This window comes from Cygnus atratus, chromosome 1, assembly GCF_013377495.2.
Source record: "Cygnus atratus isolate AKBS03 ecotype Queensland, Australia chromosome 1, CAtr_DNAZoo_HiC_assembly, whole genome shotgun sequence".
NCBI lineage: Eukaryota > Metazoa > Chordata > Aves > Anseriformes > Anatidae > Cygnus > Cygnus atratus.
In genome coordinates, this window is record NC_066362.1 from 206,809,059 (window position 1) to 206,834,069 (window position 25,011).

At 42.8% G+C, this 25,011-nt stretch overlaps 1 protein-coding gene across 4 annotated transcripts in view; it reads right to left on the reverse strand.

Moving 5' to 3' along the window:
- Nucleotides 1-25,011, reverse strand: part of FCHSD2 (FCH and double SH3 domains 2) — a 145,616-nt gene that overhangs the window by 40,555 nt on the left and 80,050 nt on the right. For all 4 annotated transcript variants that reach the window (XM_050716356.1, XM_050715939.1, XM_050715731.1 and 1 more), the window contains exon 8: nt 2,264-2,386. In XM_050716356.1, the coding sequence (XP_050572313.1) occupies nt 2,264-2,386 (123 nt within the window). The remainder of the gene's footprint in view (nt 1-2,263; nt 2,387-25,011) is intronic.

Genomic DNA, 25,011 nt, shown 5'->3' on the forward strand with positions numbered 1-25,011 from the left:
TTCAGTGTTCTCATGGAGTTTTTTATGAAGCCAATGTCTATTGACACTTTAAAAGAGACTTGAAATCAAATGGTAAATATATACCATGTGCAGGAATAGCGCATAGTCAGACATAGGCATAAATGAAATGATCTGCCCTAGGCTGGAGAAGTTTCTTAACAGACACATCAGAGAGATTTTGTTACTTAAACCAGCAAGTGAAATTTCAGAAAACAGTCTTTAGAAAACCAAATTTTCCCAAAAGAGAAGTGCAAGAAGTGCAAACCTTGAGCAAGACTGTTCGGCTGAAAAGGAACTTGAATTGCTTTTTCATTTGCTTGGTGTCAGACGGCCTGGGTCACCCCAACCTCCCAGTAACAAAACCTCCAAAACTCCAGCAAACAGCACCACGACAAATCGTGCCAGACCTTCGTTTTGTACAGAAAGGTGGTTTCTGCAGTGTTTCCCTGCCATGGACCATCAGCAGCTGCCTGCAGCACAGCTCTGTGTCTGCTTCAGGGAAGCAGCTCGTCCTGTTCTCCATCCAGCACACAGAAACACACTTCAGATGGCCAGGAACAGCAAAAGCTTTCCTATCAGTGATATTTTCTAAACGCAGCTTGGCAGTGATCTGGTATTTAAAACTAACAGAAAACAGGTGAAGTATTGAAAAACCCAATAAATATTTAAAATCTTTGCTCGGATGGCAGGCTGGGTTTTACTCCAAATGACTACATCGCTAACAAATTTGTTGGACTTTTACCACTCAGGCAGCCTTTCAGACACGCATAAAAACTCTTTTGCTAAGCTCCTCGTCTGGATTCACCTCTCCTTTTTGAGCTGGTTCCTGCATCACAGACCTACCAGAAATGCTGAATGTTCAGAAGAAAGGGCGAGGAAAAGCATGTGTCTGTGGGATAAGCCTCTGATGAATGTGTTTAGTATTTCAGAGCAAGTGCTAACGCAGTACAAACTTTTCCTCTCTGCGTTCTTGAACAGCAAGGAGAGAAGCAAATTGGTGCCGATGAGCAGTTGTAAAAATCCTGTTGAGACCTGACAGCTGTATTTACATTTTCGTTCCTTCTCCGGGCATTGTACTAACCTAGTAAAGCAGAAACAGAAATGTTCCGCTCAAGCTTACAACACGGAGTTGTTACTGCGCACAGGAAGGCAGACCTGCAGGCTTGTGGCTGCTCAGAGGCTTGCTAACACGACTGTCACAAGCTCAGCGTGACAAAGGTTTTCCTGTGCCAACGAGCCACGTGGAGGTGACAGTTCAGCTGGATCACAGTGCTGGTCGCAAAGCATTTAATACTACACTGAGAAACGAGCTGTGAGTATGCAGGTATTGTAGACAAGCAGAATTGGTTAAAAGATTCAAAACAGCATTTTTGGGGAAGGTATTTTAAGCCGACCCGGATGATGTACAGCAAGGTCCCTTTCCGACAGAAGATAAAAGCATTTTCCCTGTCCTCGCCGCCAAGTAAACTCAGACTCCCTAGAACGAAGCCAGTTTTCAATCCACTCGCATTACACCTAATAAGGTGCACGTTAGCCTGCTTGCAGGTGAGTAAGGAACGTGTTAAATATGTTGGTTTTCCATAAGTCTCTGCATAATGGGCTCTGTCTCTGTGCAGGTGGTTAAGGGCTACGTACAAAGGAATATTATGACTGCACCAAGGCAGCTCGTTGGAGCTCAATGGCATTTTTTTTTTTTTTTTTAGCCCAGCACATGAATTATTTAAGTAGCAAAATTATCCTGGAAGCGATGGCGTATTTCGGACTCAGGCTGCTTGACAAAGCAAACAAACCACGTCTATGACAAGACTCTAATCTGCTTTCTGTATTTCTCAGTTCAAAGGAGAGAACGCCATAATATTTTGTTTTCGAGCCGACAATCAATTATTAAAAAATGATCCAAACAGTTTTGTACAGCTTCACTGTGACGGATGACTAATGCCGTTCCAGATTACACAGCACAGGACCCTCAGCTGCAATTTCTCTTCTAAAACATGCAGAGTGAGGGTAATTAGACATCTCTCGGTTGTTGTTCTCCAAAGATCGTGTGCTGTGTAAGTGCACTCATGAGAACACAGTCTGGGTGGCAACAGGCAAAATTCTCCCCAAGAAAACTGTCTCGTTTCTTCTAACTTAATACCGCTCTGGAGTAACCAAAAATAATAACCCGTCAGTTTTGTCATTATTTTGGAAGCAAATCTTAAGCCTGGGAACCTACGTATGCTCTAAGTATTCAGTTACAAAGAATCATTCAGTTACAACTTACCCTGCTGGAAGTCTCCAGTAAAAACTGGAATGTGTTTTGTACAGCTTGGCACGTCTCGAGTTCAGTCCTGCTGAATGCCATTAAATAATCCTTAAGGTGATCATACACGTTTCCATCAAGAGCCTGTAGGAAGAGGGGAAGAATTAAAGAAAAGCAGCACGCACTTCAGAACGCAATTTGTTGATATACTTTGCAAGATGCCCATTCAAAACCTTTTTAAAACACGCCCACAGATGCTTACTGGAGGAGACTGGGACAGTGACGGGTGGACACGTTTCATCGGGGAGGAATGACAGGGCATTATTCCCATTAGATGGCACCACAGAGCACTGGAACGTCACCTTGCAGTCAATGATTTCCATCCAGTTGTGTAGGACAGCCAGGGGAATGTCACCACGAGCTGTCACCACGTGGAGATGGCCCAGGAGCCCTAAGGATACGTGGTGGCCTCCAGCCAGAGCCCTCCTCGTGTCACCAGAGGTTGCAGGTGACATTACGGAGGCGCTGCACATCTGCAAGCTTCAGACACAGCTGCTCGGTCGTTAATGAGAGCTAATCAATACCTGCCACCGCACGCGTTCACAGAGGAGTATCAAGTGCACAGCAAAAATTTATCACGAGCTTAATAATTACGTGAGGGCAACATCAAAGCCCAAGCTCAAAAGCCCTGTCGTAACAAGAGCCGTAAAATCCCATCGCATGGCCGAGGTTACACGAAAAGCTCAATGCAGGTTCTCTACAAACACGTGCTGCTTAGCAAGATGCCAACAATTTCACTTAAGTGTCACAGGTGGTCATTTAAAGTCATCATTAAAGTCATCACTGAAGTCATATAAAGTGACGGTATGGACCCGATTTCAACCGATTCGAGGGTGCATTTCTAAACAAAATCGCGTTTGGTTATTTAAATCATTTGGAAGTCAAGGGGAAAAAATAGGGTGAAGTTGTGCAAACCTGCTTCTATCCCAACAAAATCAAACCCACGTTTGAAGACGAGGCTAAGGCATGTAAAATGGTCACAAGCTGCTCCAAATTTACGCTGAACCACTGAGATTCTCCTTCTGCAAGAAGTCGAACCCAGCATCCTCACCCAGCTCCAGCAAGCACCGCATGAAATTAAAAGTTAACGCGGGGACAACCTCAGTGAAGTCTTGCTCTGAGGAAAATGATAAAACTGGGAGATGGAATCCTCGTGCCCAAAACTTGATGCCCGAAATGTGCTTCAGACTGCAGTGTTTTCCTCACTGCCTCCTACCGAGTGTGAAGCTCAGCACCTCCTAGCCCAGGCTGAGTTGTAGCTCCCACCTTCGGCATTAAACCCGCCTCTCACCCCAAGCAAATCTGCTCGCGCAAAAATAGGGCCGTAGAAAAACAAACTAGCTGGAGGACATGCCAGACCAGCAGGAACCACGAGGATTTCTCTACCAGCACCAGGCAGCAGCCCGACCAGGCTCCAGGCTCTCACAGGTGATGGCAGCGCTACCTATATTCCACTAAATACGCTCTGAAGCATGGCTATTTTTTTTTAATTTCTTTTACAGTGAATTATGTAAGATGAGTTTACGGACAGAACATTCACGAGACAAAAACATCAGGAAATACCCAAGCACAAACCCATTAACAGCAGACAACGATATACATATACAGCCTCAGTTCTTGCCTCCGTGGCTACAAGCAGAGCTGTACTGGAAGACTTCTCTTGCAGCACACATCTTGTAAAACCCATCACAGACTACCACCAGGATTTAAACTTTGACACTTTGCATGCTTTTACGACGTTAAACCTTTTTTATGATGTTAAACTTTCCGTGTCTTACTTCTGCAAACACCAAAGTTACTCTCCCATTTCAAGGGCATTTATTTTCATATCAAGTACGCGTAGTCCCAAGAGCAGCCGTGCGCTTTCGGAGACTACAAATGATGTATAAAGTTGCTGAGGATGGTCATGCTCTCAGGAGATTTTATGCACGATGGTGGCAATCCTAAAACCCTCCAAAACGGAATCTGCAGGCTTTTATGATCCAATGTATCTGTTCCCAAAGCTTTTCAGATCAAACAGCGGGCTGGATTGCAACTCGACTAATAAATGTAAATAGTTTCAAGTTGGCAAAGCAGTTATAAATGCTCAGTTTGCAAAGCAGCTGCGATTTTTATTCCAGTCTGCTATAAACAGTGGTTCACTATCCAAACAAGTAACTATTTCAGAGCTCCCCCCCGCTCTCATATCAAGCCCATATGTTCTTTTTATGTCAGACCCAGCAGGAGGGATTCGTGGCATTTAGCTGCAGCCTTCCCCGGTGCAGGCGTCTATATTCGAGTTTGTAACTCCGGGTCCTTTCTAGTCACTGGAGAGAAGCTGGTACTTCTGTGGCGTGATTTATCTTATTCTAAGGTAAATGGCTGAAATAGGGTAGAGGAAATACTGCATGCTAAGCGCCTGTTCCCCTGCACTGACCGCACACAGCACCCAGGTTTGGATACACACGCCTACACAGCATCGCAAAAAGCTTGGAGAGGTGAATCCCATCTCAGCGGCTGTTTATTCCCTGCGACTGCTACCTACGGCTGGCTCCCTAGGAATTAACTTTATAATCCCCAGCTGTGCTCTGCAGGTCTAGAAATATAAAAGGACACATAACATTAGCTTCGTTTTTACCCACAGCTCTTGCAACGACCCTGAAGTTTTGTGCTAAAATGCCAGAATATTCCCCAAAGTGATGTAGAGGGTATATAAGGAAGACAACAGAGAAGCGTGGCAAAACATTAGCAAGCACACAAATCTGTCAGCATGGGAAAACTGCATCACAGCCCTCCTTCCATTAATTAAAAGCCGTTTCAATATGATGAAGTTCTTAAACACCGACGAGAGCTGCCAGATTCGGAGTTGAAGTCGATGCAATACAACGCGGTCACTTTTGTCGGCCAAGCGAGCCCAGAGCTCAGCACACAGCTCTAACACGTGCTAAAAACACTCAGGATGTGCAAACGCGGTTGTAGGGAAAGAGTGATAATCCCATCAGGTAGTGGATTAGAGAGCTGGCTGGTTACAAACTGCTTTCAGTGATAATTTATCTATCCTCCTATAAAATGGTAATTCTTATATCAAGCTGGGTATTGTAATACTAAAACAAAAGGTTCGACTTTGCTGAGCTATACAATGTAAATTAACACCCCCATGGGATTTCGTAACACCCAGCCTGAACCTCGTTTACGTGCACACAGTCTGACCCAAACCACCACACATCACCGTTTAGGATTGAAATAAATCATCTTTTCAAACTTTCTGATCACACAACTCAAGGAGGAAACTGAAAAAAAGCCTCAAGCCCCCCCCCGCGTTATTACACTACAATGGCTTTTGTTCTCCTGCAGAATCTCAGCTGAATACTAAATCACTTACTGTATTAAAATCAGCCTGAAAAAAATCCGTGGAAGAGTTTTTTCCAACCAAAAAAGGAAATTAGTAATTTCTTAAAAGGCGTTTCACATCAGAACCAAGATAATGCGAAGTTAAGTAACACAGAATTACAATTTCCAACGAAAGACACAAATGTTTTTTGTGCTGTAATTTCTTTTCAGTGGTATTGTAGTACAAAAGGCACAAAATTACTTCTCCACCTGAGTCCAAGCTTTAGCAGATAATGGCTCAAATCAGGATTGAGAAAAACTGAAACTGTAAACATAGGTAATGGATACACAACCAAATTAAACTATTTTAAAATAAATCCTGTACTGCTAATTCAGATCAACGGAATGAAATATTGGGGGAGAACATTTTTAGTGGAGGACTTGTTAGTGTTAGGTCAGAGGTTGGACCAGGTGATCTTGGAGGTCTCTTCCAACCTAGATGATTCTGTGATTCTGATTTCACTATAGTCAAGTGTCAAGTGTAAGACACTTTTAAAACAATTTTGCTAGTACCAAAATTTCTCAGTTTGAAGAGTTGTTTTTTTTTTTTATTATTTCAAGAGATTACATTAAACCTTTCAGGAACTTCTCAGAAGCTCTGGCTTTAATCATTCTAGATACCACGAAGACTTTGTCAAAAACAAAGATTTGAATAAAGCTATTTCAAGCATTGTTAGTGCATTTGGCTGCCTTTTGCCTGTTGTTTCCAATCACAGACGACATATAATGCATTATGCAGAAATGACAGCGTAATGAATGTATCTTGTTCATTCATGCAGTTTCAACATCTACAAGTCTCTGTTGCCCTTCCTTCAAAAACCACCACTTCAATGTTACAACACGCACCAGAAACATTATCAGAGCCTCTCAGTTTCTGGCAGGAGATGGAGAACAAGCTAAAACACCGTGTATTTTTATTTTAAAAGATTCATTCCTTCCAAAATCCCAAAGCACAAACGCGTTTGACTTGACCCATGCCCGACATAGATCAACGTCGTGCTAAGGCACCAACGCAGGTCTTCCATCCCACCTCTATTTCCAAAATACTCCTGCTAAAAATTCATGATTGTCTCGCGCAGAAACTGCTGAGATGTGCTGGAGCTTTGGACGATATTTTTACAGTTGGTACTCAGGTGGTCAACTCCAAGCTCTCATTTAGAGACCCGAACCTGTCAGGCACCAAAATCTGGACCTTCAGAAGACCACAAAGCCTCCCTGCTTAAAACAACACCTCTAAGTTACCTGGGCTCTAAGTACCCGGGCTTTCTGAATCACCTCTGGCAGCTGCCTAAAGAGATTTGTGTTTTTAAACAAGGGCACCAAAACCCTTTTCAGACCCCAGCCCAGCTTCCAGAGCAGCTGGAAAGCCGGCAGCTGATGGCGAAGGCAAAGCATTTCCTTGCCTGGGTGGAGGTAAGAGACCAAAATTAGACCTGCCCCTGCCCCACCCTGCCTCCAGGCTGAAAATGGGAAGATAAGGAGAAGTTTTCAATGAACTGCCCCCAAATCATTGTGCTCGTGGAGTGATAAGTCTTCCCGTTATCTGCTCACTCAATGCTACTGCATCACGGCAACGTGACCTCATTTCCTTCTTGGTAATCACAGCAAAACCCCGAAGCAGTAAGGGAGATCTGTATCACAGATGCCTTCTTCCATCTATTTTAGGAAGCCTATTAAAAATTAAATTCTTACACCACCCTATTCTCATTTAAATCAGAAGCCGGGTTTTGTCCGTCCCTGATGTTTTGTTCTGAAAACAACCTGTAACCCATTAACAGGGACTATTTTTAATTCCCATATTTTCCATAACACTATTATAAATCTCTTATTACTTAACATAAAAAAAAATTAATCTAAATTACATAGCGTGCATGCTGAGTCAAGCTTTTTGAGTATTTGTCTTTGAATCTTATGCCCATAATCCATTAAAAAGTGGGATCTCACGGACGGTGCAGTTTGGGCATTTTCAGCCAAATAAGCTGGGTAAATGGGACTCCAGCTGTCTTACTTTTTGTATGAGAACACATCAGGGCTTTGTGATCAACAGTGGAAATGAAAAGGAAAGGCTGGTTACATGCAGTAATAGGGGAATTGTTAACAGCCATTATTACTACTAAAACACCAGCTTCAGCATCTTTTTGTCTCCCAGCGGTTAAAAATAAAGACAGTTTGGGTGTATTTTAACCCAAGCATGGCAATGGACCTCGGCTTATCTGACAACGAAGGCCAGGGTATCTTAAAAATCCTTCTAAGCTCACGAGTAGTAAAGCCAACAGCGGGCATCAGCTGGCTTTGGCGGACTCAGCAGCACTCTGAGCAGGGGCACGCAGCAGCCTTTCCCAGGGACCTTGGGACAGAAAGGAAGGAAGGTCAGGCAAACCCGTCCTTTTTGGTTAAAAGTTACATTCCGCAGCGATTTTCCCTTAAAAACGCTGACTGCTGTTCCTGCTCGGGGTTTATTCTGGGCATCTATTTCTCCTCGCGCTTGTTTTCTTCGAGCCGTTATCTTTTTAAATTCCTCCTTACAGCATTTGTCACTTCTTTGCCATCGAGGCATCCTAACATTAAAGCAAACCGAGTGCTTGTCGACAAAACACGACTTCTGGATGTAAATTACCAACAAACCCGAGATCAAAGCCGTGTAAGTGTCCCCGAACAGCCTGCCTGCAGCAACCACGTAGCTGCTGACGCAAAGCTCGTGTGAGCTCCCTTCTGTGTCCCCCATCAGAGCAATCCCGGAGGAACTACTGCACCGGGTCAGCTCTGCTCAGGATTTCGAAGCCTGAAGTCTAATTTTAAAGTGACCAGGAGCCTGCTGCCCATCCTCTCCTTTACAGGCTCTCCATTTGATAAAATCTTTTAAAATCTCTTTTTCTGAAAACCGTGGGTGTAAGTAGACAAACCAGGGCTCGCTGCAAAGAAAGCAGACGACAAAAACCTCCCCCTGGTCTGGATCAGAAAGTTTGTGCTGGATTTCTCCAGCCTACAAGGACGAAGGACCCTCTAGGCTTAGCTCTCTGAAGTCAGAAGTTCAAGTTACACAGCAGTTTGCATCCAATAAAAGAAAGCGCTAAGCTAATGCCATAGAAATTCTTAGTTTTCCAGGATATTCGTGGACATCCAAGGCTGCTGTAGCGCTAGCCATGCCTCACGGTCATGTCCAGGTCCAAACCACTCTCGGTGATGCATCGCCAGCCGGTTCGGTCCACGAACTTCCGCAATTTAGTGGGTCCACAAAAAAAAAAAAAAACAAACACAGAACTGCAGCACTGCCTTTGTTTAAATGTGGAGCAATGTCAGGCACAAGGTGTCGGCCAAAGCACACAAACAAAAAGAGATGGTAGCTTGCAGACATTTCTACTTCGCTAGCCCTTTCGAGCAAACTCTCCTACCTGCCCAGCTGCCAACTGGCTCAGATCTCCTTGAAATGAAGGAGGTTCGGGCCCAGCAAGCTCACGGCAGCGGGAATAACTCAGGAGCTGGTCCCTGCAGAAGGCTCGTCCGCCACCCGTCTGGCTTCTGCACTGCTTGTTCTCACAGTTTCACAGAAAATAGTTTTAAGGAGTTTTTATAACTGTCTTGCTGTGCTGTTGCTGTCAAACTAATTAGCTGCTTGTGTTTCTTTTTTCCTATATTTTTTATCTTTTTTAATCTTTTTTTTCTTTTTTTTTCTTTTTTTCCCTTTTTATCTTTTTTTTTTCTTTCTAATCTTTTTCTCTTTTCTTTTTTCTCTTCTCTTTTTTCCCTTCTTCAATCAACACCCTGCCTATGACTTTCTGTTCTTCAGGAGCATGTCCTCACGCAGCCAGCGATGAACACGGAAGCAGAAGATATTCCAGGGAGGCGCTGAGACAAACCCACGCTGCTCAGGAGCAGTAAAACAACGAAAGAAGCTGGTAAATAAATCATGCAGAATACAAATGTAGGAGGAGAACACAACAAAAGAGACAGCAAGAGGTGTAATGTGTCTACATATTGAACAAACAAAGGCAGCAGAAACCATATCTGAGCTTCCTCCTCTTTTCTCCCAACCTCGAGAGGGAACTTTCAGCACGGCCAACGCGGGAACAACAAACACGAGAGGACACCAAAGGCTGTTGGCTCGCCTTTCAGCTCGTGAGCACACTTTGCACTTTCCCTTACCCCAGAGCTTTCTGTATTCCAGTGTCAATAGTTTGGGGCTTGTTTGCAAGTTCTTTGTTTGGCCTCATTAGTCACCTGACAATTGGCCCGCATCGTTTTGTTCCTTTACAATTTGGGCAGGGTCATTGTTCTTAATGACAAAACCTCTGATGCTGGTGCACCAAAGTCTGCTCTGAGCACAGAAAAACACAAAATAGCCACTGACACATGCCCGTTACCCTCCCCCAAACCACAGAAAGCCCCTTTAAGACAAATATAAGCAAAATTAATGATAATATTGAGTACTGCTAGGCACCAGCCCACATGAAAGTGCCCTGTGGTGGTCACATGCGATGATGGGGAACACCAAAGCAAATCTCCTCTGCAAGTCTCTGCCCCGTGAGGCAGATGGCCATGAGAGTTACCTGATGAAGACAGCACTAAATTAACAGGTAAGGGCCCAAGAATAATTCCTCTTCAGACAGTGGGAACACCCTGATGGAAGGCAGGCATAAAATTGGAAAACCAGATCTTCAATTCTACTGTATAAGGTTTAATAAAACCTGGAGGATGGAAACAGATTCTTTGTAATCTAGAAATGCACCTGCTTTTTCCCAAAAGTGTGTAAGTATCTTCTCTGAAGACTTCTTCGACCCATTTGTCTTTCACAGCACAGGGATAAACACCAATCCTTCTGACATGGCCAATTTTCAGTAAGTTGCACCGGTTGCTTTTGTACTTCCTTGTTTTCGGAATAAAAAAGGATTCCGGCCTGAATCCAACACTCAGAAAAAGGCTTAGTGGCAGACCGTCACCATCGCATTATCTCAGTATCTGAAGACATGCCACACCGCTCCTGCCAGTGACGTTTGGCTTCCTTTAGGCTTGAAAACTGTGTATTTTATTTCAGCATTTCGCCGCTGATTTCTGCTATTCAATTATTCTTACGCTGCCCACATCATCACCACGACTGCTGAACAACTGTGGAGTTGTTGTTGTAGTTGCGTAGTATGGGGTATGCCCAACGCTCACCACGTGCAGCTGGTTTTATTTGTCCTCCGGTGGGAAAACACAGCCTGCAATGAATTATGGCTCGGTGTTACAGACTTCATCCTTCACTCGGTTAGAAGGTAGGTTGAGGAAATGTATTTTGCTCAATGATGGACTAGATCCCCGACGAGCCTTCGGTCCTGCAAGACTTGATCACACAAAGACCAATCTCCAAGGAGGCTCTGGAAATTTTCCCTTATTAGAGTTCCACCGTGTCCAAGGTGTGGATTTACCTCTCGTCCCCATAAAAGCCCTCACAATATACATTAACCCTCCCTGACTCAGACACACTAGTTCTAGATACGTCTCAAAATCCCTTATGTTCTACAAGAGCATAGACTAAGGAACAGAAACCTTAAATTTACACAAATGTGCAGGTGAAAAGGCATTGCATACCAAATCCTCTGGTTCTTAATAGTTAAAAATACTCCTTTGGCAGATAAAATGCATAGACAAGTGGGAAAAAAAATACTGATGATATGCCTTCCTTGTGAATTTTTACTTTTTTCCTTGCATCCTTCCATTTTTTAACTACCTATTTTGCCATTACAGTTTTCAGCTTTTGTTCAGTTTTGTATCTTTCTCAATCACTTTCTTTATTATCTTTTTACCTGCACTTAATGCACTTAAATGTTTTACCCAGCGTGCTTTTCAGTTACTTCTTCAAATAAATCTGTTAAACAAAACCTTTTCTGCTCCAACAATGGCTGTTGTTCCCAACTGCTCTTTGGATTTATCACTTCCATATGTGGTTTTTTCTTTCCTTGAACATGGGTTTAAAGTTACCTGTCACTTACAGCAAACTATTTGCTGCACAGGCTTCCCAAAAGATGCTCTCAGAATAAGTTCGGTGACGGCAATACGAAAAAATATAAGATATTTCAATAGATTTAATCTATTACTGAACATTTCAGATTCTTATCATGTCAAACGGACATAACTGGCGGTTACAAAGTCCTAAAATTTAACATTGCACCGTCTATCCCACAACACAAAGGGTGTTTTCAGAATAGCGATGGCATTTTCCAACTTATTTTTTAAATTTTATGTTAAAGTATCAATTAATTAACCAGTATGAAAAGCCCATTTCATAAGCATATAGCATATGTATATTCATTTCATACGGCATATTTCATACAGTGACCATTCCCAAAAAGGCACTCCGCTAAAGGATTAGTAAATACTCTTTACCAGCCATATGAAAATTTGAGGACTAAAACAAGCAGAACTATTTTTAGGGATTTTTGTAATGTACACAAATATGCAGCATGTTCTTAAAAGGACAGCGGCTCTGAGTCACAGCAGCGTGATTACTGTAATAATTATAGAATCGTAGAACAATGAAGGAAATTATCCTGAACAATAAAGGAAAAAAAACATCACAGCAGTATGCCAAAGGTATAACAGCTGCACTGCAGCATAAAAGATTAATCCATGGTTCCCAAACATCGCTTGGGAATTCCACGTGCCAATTATGCTTTATTACTTTTAGGAGTCCGTTCTCCTCTGCTCACAGGGGAATTGTGCTAACGATTTCTGCGTGCACTCCTTCTAAGCACCGGTGGGTGAGGAGAGAGAATTTTAGTCTGAAGTTTGCAATTAAAAATATTGTGCAGGGTTTGTCCCTTTTCAATACATTCACCAACACAAAGCAAGCAGGGCAAGCAGCATTCCCAAACATGTCTCAATTTGGTTGTACCATTTTCTCCAGAAGCTGGTATTATTCTACAAAGCTTCTACTATTTGATACACGATCGTGATGGGTAACAAAAATCAAAAGAAAAGCGAACAAAATAGGATCCAGTGTTGTTAGACTATCTTTTAATTAAATCAGTTCCTAAGCGTGGCCTCGGTCGGATCCCCTAAATATGTTATGCTCCCCTAGCATCATTTCATGAACATAATTTCATTAAAGTAAGCTTCTTTTCAGAATTATTTCTACAGTGTTGCACGCTCCGTGGAAGTTGAAGGCTCAGACCTATGTTAAAAAGCATTATTATTTCCTAATAATACTGCTTAGATGCCCTAACTACCATACACAGCCAGAATAGCGCAAGCAATGTTTAAATCTCCGAGGAAGAGACGTCTCTGCTTGTATAATTTAAAGTTCAAATAGAAAAGAAAGGATGAAGGGAGGTCAAGTGCCTCGGATGATGGCTTACAGCAGACTGTCTGCACAGCTACGACTACAGCTCGAGTTTTCTCAATTATTAGTATGTTCTGCACCAAGAACCTGGCAGCTTTTGGCTTTCTCTGGGACACTGCTGGGCGTTGCTATTTAATAGATTGAAACAGTCACCACCAAAGTCAATTCAATTCTGATATCCATTTTTTTTTTTATTTTAAATGGGGCTTCTAGAACCAGCTAGATAGCAGTGCACGTGGTAGACCTTCCTGTGATCATCGATATGCAGAATTTAAATACATATATAAATTCTTGAATTCCCTACAAAAATACCCTGCAATAATTCTACTCAGCAAATGCCCACTGAGAAGGGTGAGGAATGACAGAAGCAGGTCAACTATTCTAATTTGTTAAATGATTTGAGCAAACACATTTTTACAAATAACTGTGAAGTCATCTTCCTCTGAATAAAGATGCTTCTCACCCAGGTTTGTCCTCTTCTTTTTATCCACCTTCTTCCTAGGGCTCCATAGGTTTTAAATTTATTAAATTGAATTCTTGTCTATTAAATTGTATCATTGTATCTGAAATCTAACACAAAACATTGAACAATTTAATCAATAAGAGCAGTTAAAAAAAAAATCTTTCTAATATTCATAAGCTTAAACTAGAAAGCTGTTTCCTGCATCTTCCCATATAACTGCTTTTATACTTCAAAAGCAGCTCCTTTGAATAAATTCAGACACCCACAGATCAGGATATCGTCATGATTCTTTCAAGCAAACAAATTTTCTTCCAGTATCTTCAGACCACGTGTGTGTTTTTTATTTTACGACAGTTTTTGTGCTCCCGTAGCTCTGAGATATGGGAGATTAAAAGCCTTGAGCCTAACTGATGAAACTTCCCTGGAGGTTTTGACGTGCCCTTGGACTTGCACAAGGTCCCAGCTGAGGGTGCTGCTGCTCTGAGCCCGATGCCTCCAGGAAGCATCTCCGGATGCTGCTGCACCGAGGGGGAAGGAAGCATGCACAGAGCAGGCAGGACCCGTGGCGAACGGGTTCTTCACCTTAATGCCGAGCAACGCTGGCTATCCCGCCAGATGGATGGACATTCTGTCTTTTAATTACCACCGAAATCCCATCACCAGTTACCTTAGTGCTTCATTCGATAAACTACTAAATAAGATCCTCGTTCAGCAACTTTCGGTCATCCAGCATCCAGCAATCGACTGCCAAGGAATTGACGGTCTGAATTTTGGGGTAGACCTGTGTGGAGCCAGGAGTTGGACTTGATGATCCTTGTAGGTCCCTTCCAACTCAGGATATTCCATGATTCTATGAATATTTTCTTCCCTTTCAGGAGAAGGGGTATATCCTCGTTAGAAAGCCTTTTTAGCAGAGATGACAACTTGAACAGATGGGAATTGGTTTGTGTATGAAAACTAGCAGGTAGCCAGACAAATCATATTGCAGGATTAACGCTCCACCTCCCCTGAGTGATCCCAGCCAGCTTTCCTGTGGCTATTAGGAAATGTTAAATGGGAATTTCTTGCCTCCTAACGCCCGTCCGTGGGCTAGACAGAGTGGTGCGTGGCCAGCTCCGTTCAGCTCCCTTCACACAGCTCACGGCGAAGGACCAGGGCTCGCTGCAGCCCCCGTGCGCTCCTGCTTATTTGCAAGAGGCAAAACGATAACAGATTAAAAGCTATTTTTCCAATAACTTTCATTTCAGGATTTATGCTTCAAATTCGGCGTGACATTTCCCACTGTCAGATTTCTGGCTCATGTGATTTCGGGTCTTGTCTCCTTATAAATTCCTCTGCTCCTTTCATAAATTGAATCCCTCCGAAACTCTTTCTCCTGTGTTGATGTATAAGCCCCTAAACTAGTGAAATTAGTCCTTACAGCCTCCTTCAAAAGATGGCCACATTAGAACACGTTTTGCATTCTTCTATGCTGCTTTCCATGTTCCTTGAAGACAATAAAACCTATAGCAAGATTAAGCTTCAAACACTTTTTAAGACTTTCTACCATCCCTAGAGGCTTTGGCAGAGGATTAAAACCAGCTGATCTTTGCCACCAGCTCCAGTGCACCCAGATGACCACTTTTAACTTGCAAATTATGTTGGTTGTGTTGCTGGGACACCTGGACATTCATTTTTGGCCAAGCAGCAATTATCCCCCAAAAACTCTGGATTTCACTTCAAATCATCCAACTGAGCATCCAAATGTTTTCAGGACCAACGTTATTAGCAGAGGGTTTCGGTAACCTTACAGTTTAAGGCAGTAACATCTCATTATTGAAGAGGACAAAAGCTGTACACATGCATTCAATTTTAAAAAATGGTCCAGGAGCTTTTCACATAGGTTCAACTTAAATACGTGTAAATTCCAGGTAACTCACGGAAACATTAGGTGGCTGTAAGTAATAACAGCCAGAAATGTTTTCAGTTCTTTAAGTGAATACGGAGTTGCTAAGAACAAAACAAAAAATAAACCCACAACCAAACACAACCCCATGAATGATCTGTTCGGGACGTCTGTCTCCATGACTTCTAAAAGACGAAATACTTCTAAAAAACATGTTTCTAGTTAAAAATTTCAGCCGTAGCCCCACCTGCCTCCCAGCCGGAGCACGCCAGGTGTTTCCTGAGCCTGGCCGTTTCTCTGCCCCAGCCACACACCAGCTCGAGGCACGCAGGCTGGTTTCTGGCACAGCGAGGGGCTTTGGGAGCTGTTCTCATTGCAGTGTGGCTTTGAAACGAGATGGCAAACTTTCATTTCCTGTTCCAAACGGGTAGTTTTATGGCGTTTGCCACAAAAACCTCATAGCCCAATCCAAAGCCTGAGCTCTGCTTCTCCATAAAATCTGTAAAAGACAAAATAATAATGGACAAAAGAGAAAACACCGCCTCTTCCCAGGCAGCGATCCACAATGGATCACTTTCCAGCGGTGTTCCAGTGGTCTTCCAATGGCTTTCCAGTCGTCTTCCTGCCTTACATCCATCCCTCATCACCAACTGCGTCTCTTTTCTCTCTATTCCTTCCCTTTTCCAAGTCATTCCCATTCAGTGCTCCTTTTATTTTCTCGTATAAACCGTCCATGACTTCTGCGCAGCCTCCTGGGCAGGAAATACCTTTCACGAGCATCTGTGAAATCACACTACGTGTTTTGCAATCAACCCTTTTCCTAACGTTATTTCTGTCGCAAGGCCAAAGGAAAACTATTGGACAAGTCATAGCATTGTCAAGAAAGAGTTTTATTATGCCACGAAAGATAATTATTCCTTTAACATACTTACATAAATTGTCTTGGTTTAGATATTAGACTACGGATGGATGCTGAGCCCCCTGGAAATAAACAGCCCCTTCTGACCAAATGCTTGAAGAAGTAATTGAGACATGGTTAAAACACGAGGTGAGACAGCTGCCATCAGGCAAATGTGACCATTACTCATTTTTTCATCTGGAAAACAGGAACAGGTCTGATCCACACCCACTATTTGTCTTGAGCCACCTTGGAAATGCTGTGTGTTACGTAACGGGATATTCCCGGGGGCGAGTGGTAGATTTTAAGTTGAAGATAGTAGATGCTACCATAACGTTTAAGAGCAGTACCTCTAACTGTAGGTAAACTTCACTTGCTTGTGATTTTGCCAAAATGACCTCCAGGAGTGGCCTTCTGCTGGGAAGCCGTCCTTGTCAATGTTTCCTCTTCGTCAGCCAGAATTACCAATGCTCAGAACTGCAATTAGCACATATCCAGGAGACAACAGCTATCGGGAGCTCCTGGTCTCCAAGACAGCAATAGAGTGACTACCAGGAGGTGTGATGTAGGAGCATTTAAGGGAAAGCCTAAATAAGCGCGCACCATTTTGTATTAATTATTCACCAATTTATGTGGCTGCATAATCACATTCCAGCCTCTCATTAAAGGAATTCATTTCCCCGAGGTTTAACGAGCTATGTGCACACATGCACACAGACTGATGCCCTTGGAAGGGAAATCAGCGTGGCAGCAGACGTTGCAAAGCCCCGGTTAGCATCTTTGGGATCGCTCGTATCCCAAAGTGCAGCTGCCCCCCTTACTCATCCCCATTCATAGGAGCGAACACAAGAAAGCAACGCTCACTCGCTGGCTGTCTTCACAGGAAAGTGACTGTGCCCATCTGATACTGGAGATAAGGCAATCTACGGCTGGCTTAATTGTAATTACAAAATATTTGTGGCTTGCAGCTGACAAGAGCAGGAAGTGGAACAATAGTTCTTTCACTTGCATAAATTCCCTCTGACTTTTAAAGGGAGTATTACAAGACCTGAGGAGAACAACTAGTGCTAAATTTATAGAAGAGATTTATAGAAGAAACCCGAAACCTCTGCTGACATCAGAAATATTTTAGAAAAGCAAATAGTTCCCTGGGTGCTTCTAAATCATTCTAAAAAGCACAGAACAATAATGTATACGTAGAATGATTTCTTAGAGCGATAACGTTGGTTCGACTAGCTCTGGACTCTGCAGAGATACTCACTCATGCAAATGTTCTGATTTATTCAGGGCACACACTGGCCAGCCACTGCTAGGGTAACATTCCTGAGACCATTTAAGACCTGCTAACATGTCAACTTAGAGTCAGTGTCAACTTAACAAGTAATGTCAATTTAAAGTCAAAGAGAGCCACCAGAGCGAAGCACCGTTTGGCACACATACCCTATTAATTTCTGGGTTTAAAAACAAATTATTAAATGAAAACCACCAAGTCCTCAATCCTGGGTCATTTCTATTAATATCACTAGCTGCAGCTGATTCTCATTTGCCTAAGCAACATTTGGAGTTTGTATTTACATTTGTTTTAAATGATGGTTTAAAGTGCTCCATAAAAGTGGTGGATGACTATGCTGCAAACACAGTTGGCAGCTCAGCTCCACAAAACCTCCCAACACCACTAATAAAGAAAACGTTTGTCAAAACACGAATATCCTAACCCTGCGTGCTCACATGGATATCCCAGTCAGCGGCAGAGAAAACAGAGGCTGGAAGCTATATGTTCTTGAGCAGATCTTCCGAGAGAAGATCTTCCTTAAGAAGGGAATAATTTAGATTGGAAGAGAGATACCGGTCCAACCTCTGCCCAACGCGGGGCCAAACAGATCAGGTTGCTCAAGGGTGCTTCCAGTGAAGTTTTAAATGTCTCCACTGTGTGACACTCCTCCCCATCCTGGGTCCCTGTTCCTGCATTTGACCACCTTCATGGGAAACCTTTTTCCTTGTATTTAATCTGAATTTTCCATGTTCCTTCTTGTCTACGGCCCTCTGTCCCATCACTGCACACCTCCAAAGCCTGGCTTGGTCTTCTCCACACCCTCCCCAAGTAGGTAGCTGTAAAACATGAAAATTGTTAGATGTTCCTGTCCTTCCTTAGGCTGAGCAATCCCGGTTTTCTCAGCGTCTTCATCATGTGCTGCAGGCACTGTGCTTGCTCTGGGTGCTCCCTTGTCCTACTCATGTCAGTCCTTGTGACTGCCAGCTCATACCTCCGAAGCCAGACAGATTTCCTCCTCTCTCGGATCCTTTTAAGACAGTACCTAACAACAGGCAGAGATGTGAGAAAGGGAAATGTCACCTGTGTTTCTAAAAACTGATCTCCTGGCTTAAAAAAGCAATGCTGTAACATGTCTCGGTACCGTCATCCATGCAAGATCTGTTCGTCCCAGGGAAATTACATAAAATTAAGTTTCTATTTAAACCTGCCGTATCACCGCTGGAACTCTGATCAAGAACAAGAGCCAAAATGAACGCCTTCACTTCCTCATAGCAAGCAAACTGGAAAGTACAGAAAAGCCAGAAAACGCGACAGATATTCATAACAATACAGAAAAACCTAACTGAAACCACAGAGGACAGAAACTGTGAGGCACACTTGCTTTTGACACTATTCCTCTAATTCAGCCTGCAAACACTAACGACCATTGCATGTACTAGAGTATGAAATTTTAAAAAAAGCACAGAAAAATATTAGTTAGAAATACCTGCTACCACTGCTTGCTACTATATTGAGTTTCTTTTTCCCAAAGTTGTTCATAGAAGTGCATCACTGTCTGCAAACACTCCCACAACATTAACACTTGATTGTCGCTGTTTGGGGGCTATTTTTTTTTAATATCCTACAGTAGCATTGAGGACCCTTAAAAATCGTTTACCTATGAAGATTAAGCTTCTGGCATCAGCCACGAAGCTCTGCTGATGATCAACTCGATCATTATAAACACCTCTGAAAAAAAAAAAATCAAGGCAGACTCTTTGTACTTTGAAGTACAAGCATCAAAACGGAAACCTTTGTGAAAGCAACAGAGTTTGAAAAACATACTGCAGAGACAAAATAAATTATTTCATTGAAATATTTTACTTTGTGTCAAAAACCTTGGTCCATGTGGAGCTCCGAGCATGCAGCCCTGAGCCCTACAACTCCCACACGCTGCAGGCCACCAGGGAATGAGTGGCTGATGCTCGTGACATCGAAACGAGACATTTGGAACTCAGGTTAAGTTTTACTTCTCTGTCTCTCCGCCAAAATAATCAAAGAATTATTTAGAACGTTAATGATGCTTCCTTTTTTTTTTTTTTTTGATTGACCTTTCCACAGTTAGAGTGTGTTACACAGTCATGTTCAGGGGTGCTTCACAAGAGGAACTTAAAGAGGAGTTACGAGTAGAGTAGTAAAAGTGGAAATGCAGTAATAATAAAGTTTAGAGAAAGACAGGTATCAAACAACCCTGAACTTCCTTCAGCCATCATCTTACACTTCCTTCTGACCTCAGTTTAAACCCTTGCAGCAGCCTGAGCACCAGGCAGACACCCTGAGCTTAAAAGGGTTTGCACACTGTGCCTCAGCACCAGGCGTTGGCAGCCCCTCCCAAGCAGCTTGTCAGGAAACTGGCAAAGAAAAAAACATTTCAATGCCTTAGTCTAGGCCCTTTCTTCTCCTTCTTTTTTTTAAATCTCTCTCCAGATACCGAAATACAGATCTCAGGTCTGTGGCAGCCCGGTGAGATGGCGCAGCTGGCGCGGAAGAGGCACAAGATGTAAATCCTGGACATAAAGGACAGCTACAGGAAAAAAGCAAAAGGATTAAAATCTTTTCTAAAGGGAGAGCTAGAATAGTTTTGCTGCTCATTTGCCGATGGAATTGGCAAACTGGGATGGCACTTTAGAAGTAATTCTCAATTCTTTGAGAAGTGCTGGAAGCATTTCGTACATTCGGAGCATCCCTGCTTTGTTTGTGATGGCCTTTCATAACTACAAACATAGCACAGTGAATCATTTATTTTCTTCTTCACATGAAAACGTTGCTAACTAAAATAACATACTCTAAATACTGAAAATGATCAGGAGCTGTATGTCACCAGGAACTCTGCCAAGCGAAATGTCAATTTGTTGCCTGTTCCAGAGGAGTAATTTGTGATTCATTTGTCACAGGACAGCACAACAGCAGCATTTCGGAGTCAGCTACGACGAACAAAACCAGTGCTGGCTTGTATTAAACACTGAGTAACCCAGGGTGCCTCAAGCCCAACACAAATTATCTTTTCCCAGCAGTGGCTTCTCAAACACCCTGTGCCAACATAAACCGAGACTGAAATACGTCACCACCCCTCCTTTCTCCTTCAGGTGTTGATTTTGCTGCTTAAAGAGCTGTCACCTGGTGACAGTGCTATGAACTTTCACTGGATTTCACTGCTTTAAAGCCACCACCACCACCAGCTATCGTCTGGGCTGTCGGAAAGCCAAGGGGCGCCTCGCTGTTCCCCGTCTGCATTCAGTTCACCTTGCACGGGATGCAACGAGCAGCTTTTGGTGGACAAGGCCCACAACAGGCTAAATAAATAAAAAAAAAAATCAAGGATAAAATTGCAAGTTTTCAAGGAAAGCAAGCACCGCCTGCATACGCAGCAGGGTCCCCGTGATGGTTTCGGAGGGCTGCGCTACGACAAACCCGAAGCCAGCAGCAGGCAGCACTTCTAGAAGAGCCCGATCACACTCAGCAAAGTCAACCCCAGCTTCAAACCACTGCACCGTCAAACCCAACAGCAGACAACTCTCAGCAACAAAAGCCACGCAGAACAACTCTCATTGCAAACAATAACCTCATTAAAACCAAAACCTGCAAGGAAATTGTTTAGGATGGACACAAAGAGAAACAGTCTTTGAGGCATTTGGAGAGAAGCGCAAGTTTTACCTTCTCACACAGCAACATAGCCAAGGAGCTGCTGAAATCTCTGCAGGGCTTTTTCCACTTCTAATGTTTTTATCATCTAGACAAATATGGAAAGCTTCGACTCTGGTCAAATTCATACTGATGCACTCCAACCAGTACACCAAGCAGCTGTCATTTTATACCTAAACTCAATTTAGAACAACTTTTTTAGACAACAGGTATGTAAGATCAGTCTTTGAACCAAAATTACTTTTTTTTTTTTTTAAACCTTTCCATGTGATTTGTAACATCTTTTTTGTAAAACCGATGCTTCAGGTGAGGATTAGGGAGATTTTGAGGGCAGGGGAGGTGGGGCAGTTTGTTTTTCAAGTTTGAATGTTGTTACATTAAACAACTTATATTCTGAATATTATTTAGCTAAAGGATTTATTTACAGGTTACTGAGTAACTCTGAAAGCCAGCCTGAAAATAATTTACAGTTTATCTCTCTGCCACATACAAAAACACTTGCCCTGAAGAAAAGGTGAGGCAATGAACCTGATTCCAAATAAAGTAATGAAACTGGTCCTGCAATCACACCTCCAGATCTCACTGGGAAGCCCGTGTGTGCTACAAGAATCTCAGGTTCACCTGGTCCAGAGCGTGGATAAAATCAACTGATCTGCACAGCTCCTCAAAGAGCAGACCCTAAATAACCCCGTAAGCCCTGTGATGTTCGAGGTGCTGCTGACTGCACTCAACATTCCCACCTTACACACGTCAGGCTTCTGCCTTCCAGTCTGCTTTCCAATGGGGCAGCTGGTGAGAGCTGAATTTTTCAGGAATGCTGAAAATGGATGGAGATTTTGGCCTTTGGGATGGAGATTTTATGGAGAAAATGGATGTGATTTGGAACATGGACAGCCCTGCAGAAGGCATATTAACTCAGTCACAGATATATGGAGAAATGCCAACAGGTAGCAAGGTGGCCACCACGGCATGAATGCTGAAAGACTCGCTAAGAAGGTGAAAAAAAGGAGGTTGACATCTTAAAAATGTCAACCTTAAGATATAAACGGCCACATTTAGCTTAGACACTACAACTGCACTGTATGTAATGTCCACTGGGGTCACACAATTAAAACAGGAACTGGGCTGTCTAGAAAAAGTTTTCATCACCTTTCAATAGGCCGCCTTTCCTAGTGATGCGATGTAGATATAGGATTAGGATCATATAATAGTCAAGTCCCCATTTCTTTATCTTTCATTCCAGTTTCTCTTTCAGAAATAGTAATGGCAACTCTGAGTTCTTTATCCTGTAGGCAGTGATTTCACCTCTAAATACCGCTTTTCACTTTTTAACACAAATTTCAGGTGCTATTTTCTTGCCTGGTAATCCCAAATCATCAAGATCTTATGATGCTTCTTGGTCATAACCTTCACATTTGCTCATATGGAACGATTCTGTACCTGCAGACCACCACCGCTCTCCTTCGGTTCGTTTTCCATATCACTTATGTTAAACCCTGATGATAAATAAAACAATCATTTTCTCAGCATTTAAACGGCATGGTTCCCCCAGACTTCAGTTGGAAGGGGGAGGGATAAGAGGGAAACCAGGGCCCTGCCAGCAAATCTCCTCCCATTATAAAGCCCAGGCATTTACTTTAATCCCACATCTTGTGTATCTCTTCATCGGTTCCTGATCTGTGAGAAAACCCCCGCCCTACCTGCAAGGACGTACCTCTTTTACGTAAGCAGAGACCGAGTGGGAAGTCTGCTGAGAGCCCTTGGCAAATTCGAGACACTGAACCAGATGAATCACCCTTATCCCCGGGCTTACCGACTCTTAAAGACGGCTTTTGGAGTTGCCGTCCCTCTTCCGAAATCATGCTGGTCACCCCACTATATCGTATTTACTTACGTGTGTACTGACTCCATTCACGAGTCTGTCTGGTAGGGAGGGAAGTCAGACTTCTTGATATATAATTCACCCCTGAAGCTCTTTTTAAAGGTTGGGGCACACTTGCCAGCTTCTGTTGATACTGAGATTGGTTTTAGCCCCAGATTACACCAGTTGTTCATATTTAAGCAGTTTCACATCCAAACTTACTGGACAAGCACAATTGGATCCTAATGATACTACCCTTGATTTTCCTGAGGTTTTTTTTTTCCCTCCTCTTCTAAATGCATCCAGTAGACACTCAATTTGAAACCTTGCCTTCGCCTTATTCTCTCCCTTGTCCCAAAGCGCCCTGTTGCAATGATGTGCGTGTACCCACTGATTTTTGCTCACAAACAAGAGTGCCAAAAACAAATTTACAGATCTTCATTAAGAACACAGTTCTTTACCAGACCAGGAGATTTAACTACCACAAATATCTGAAAGAGACGCAGAAAAAGAACCCTGAATGTTGTCCTTCCCTTCCAAAGTAACTGGGCTCAACTGAAGTACTTGTAATTTAGGTTTCCAGCAAACCACAATTATTTATACGGAAGAATAGGTTGCACAGAGAGATTTCCATATCAAAAACTGTTCACATTGAAAACGACTTCAAAACAAGTTCTACAAAAGAAAGGACTGGGCAAGAGGGAGCCCAGTAAAGGAACTACCACGGGCTAACACGGATCATCAGCAGCTTTAGGACAGGACCCCGGGTAAGCAGAACATCTACGGAAAACAGCACACACACAGAGGAATGGCACCAGCATGACTTTGTTATCCCTTATTGTATTTTTCAGTCCTTCCACGAATGATTCAACAGTTTGTAGTTTGATTTCTTATTGCAAGCTCAAAAAAAAAAAACATTCCTCGGGTATCCGCAGCTTTCTAACATCACAGCACAGAAAGCTTGTACCATCCAGAAGACATAAACACTTAGGGAAATTCAAAGAGATCACGGTCCCGCACAGCTTACCACACAGACACCCGTTGTGCCTAGTTCGTAACACACAAAATGCAGCTGGACATACAGAGAAAATGAGACACTCGGTGTGCACTGCAGCGTTTTGCAGGCATTATGGTCCGATGTCCTGAGACTTGAGCAGCCATCACCTACCAGAGCCAGCCACCGTTTCACCTGGGCTTTTTTTTTAAAAAAAAATCAAACGTCCATATTGTTTCCTAGGTTCTGAACATATTAATTTCACTTCTGGCATTACTTACATGTAAAAGCTGTAACTGATGACAGCCAGCCATGCACGTAGTACAGAATTACCTTGTAAGTATCTATTCAGTTTTATCTTGAACATTATAAGGAATATTTCCTTTACAACCATTTCCATATACTACATATTTAGCCAGCAGAAATATTCATATTTTGCTAACAGAAAAGTAAAACTTATTTTAGTAACATGCAGAAGACTATCTACTGGCTGTTACACACGAACACACTGGAGACGGCCTCAAGGACCAACAGCTCTGCATTGCCTTTGGGACGCCCAGATCTGTTCGGGTCATCCAAGCAGTTATATATGAGGCAGAGGAATGAACTTCTAACACAAACTGTGATTTTCTTTAAGAGGCATGCACATACTGCCATAGGAGCGGTTAACCTAGTCAAGACGTGATGGAATTTCACGGCTCAGAGACCGCGTTTTGCTCCCTGAGTTTCTAATTTGGTTGCCTGCATTTCAGATCTATATGATTTATAGATAGAGTTCTTATAGATTTCAAATAGGTTTCTTCGAGTATGCAAAAGCATGCTGGTAACATAGTGACTTGTTACAACCTGCCACCCTTGTTCCAGGTGAGAAAGTCTACTCAAAAGTTTTAAGTTCATAAAAGTGATATGTTATCCAATAAAGCAATTTTAAATGCAAATTACAGGCTAATAAGTTGCCACGATCGCA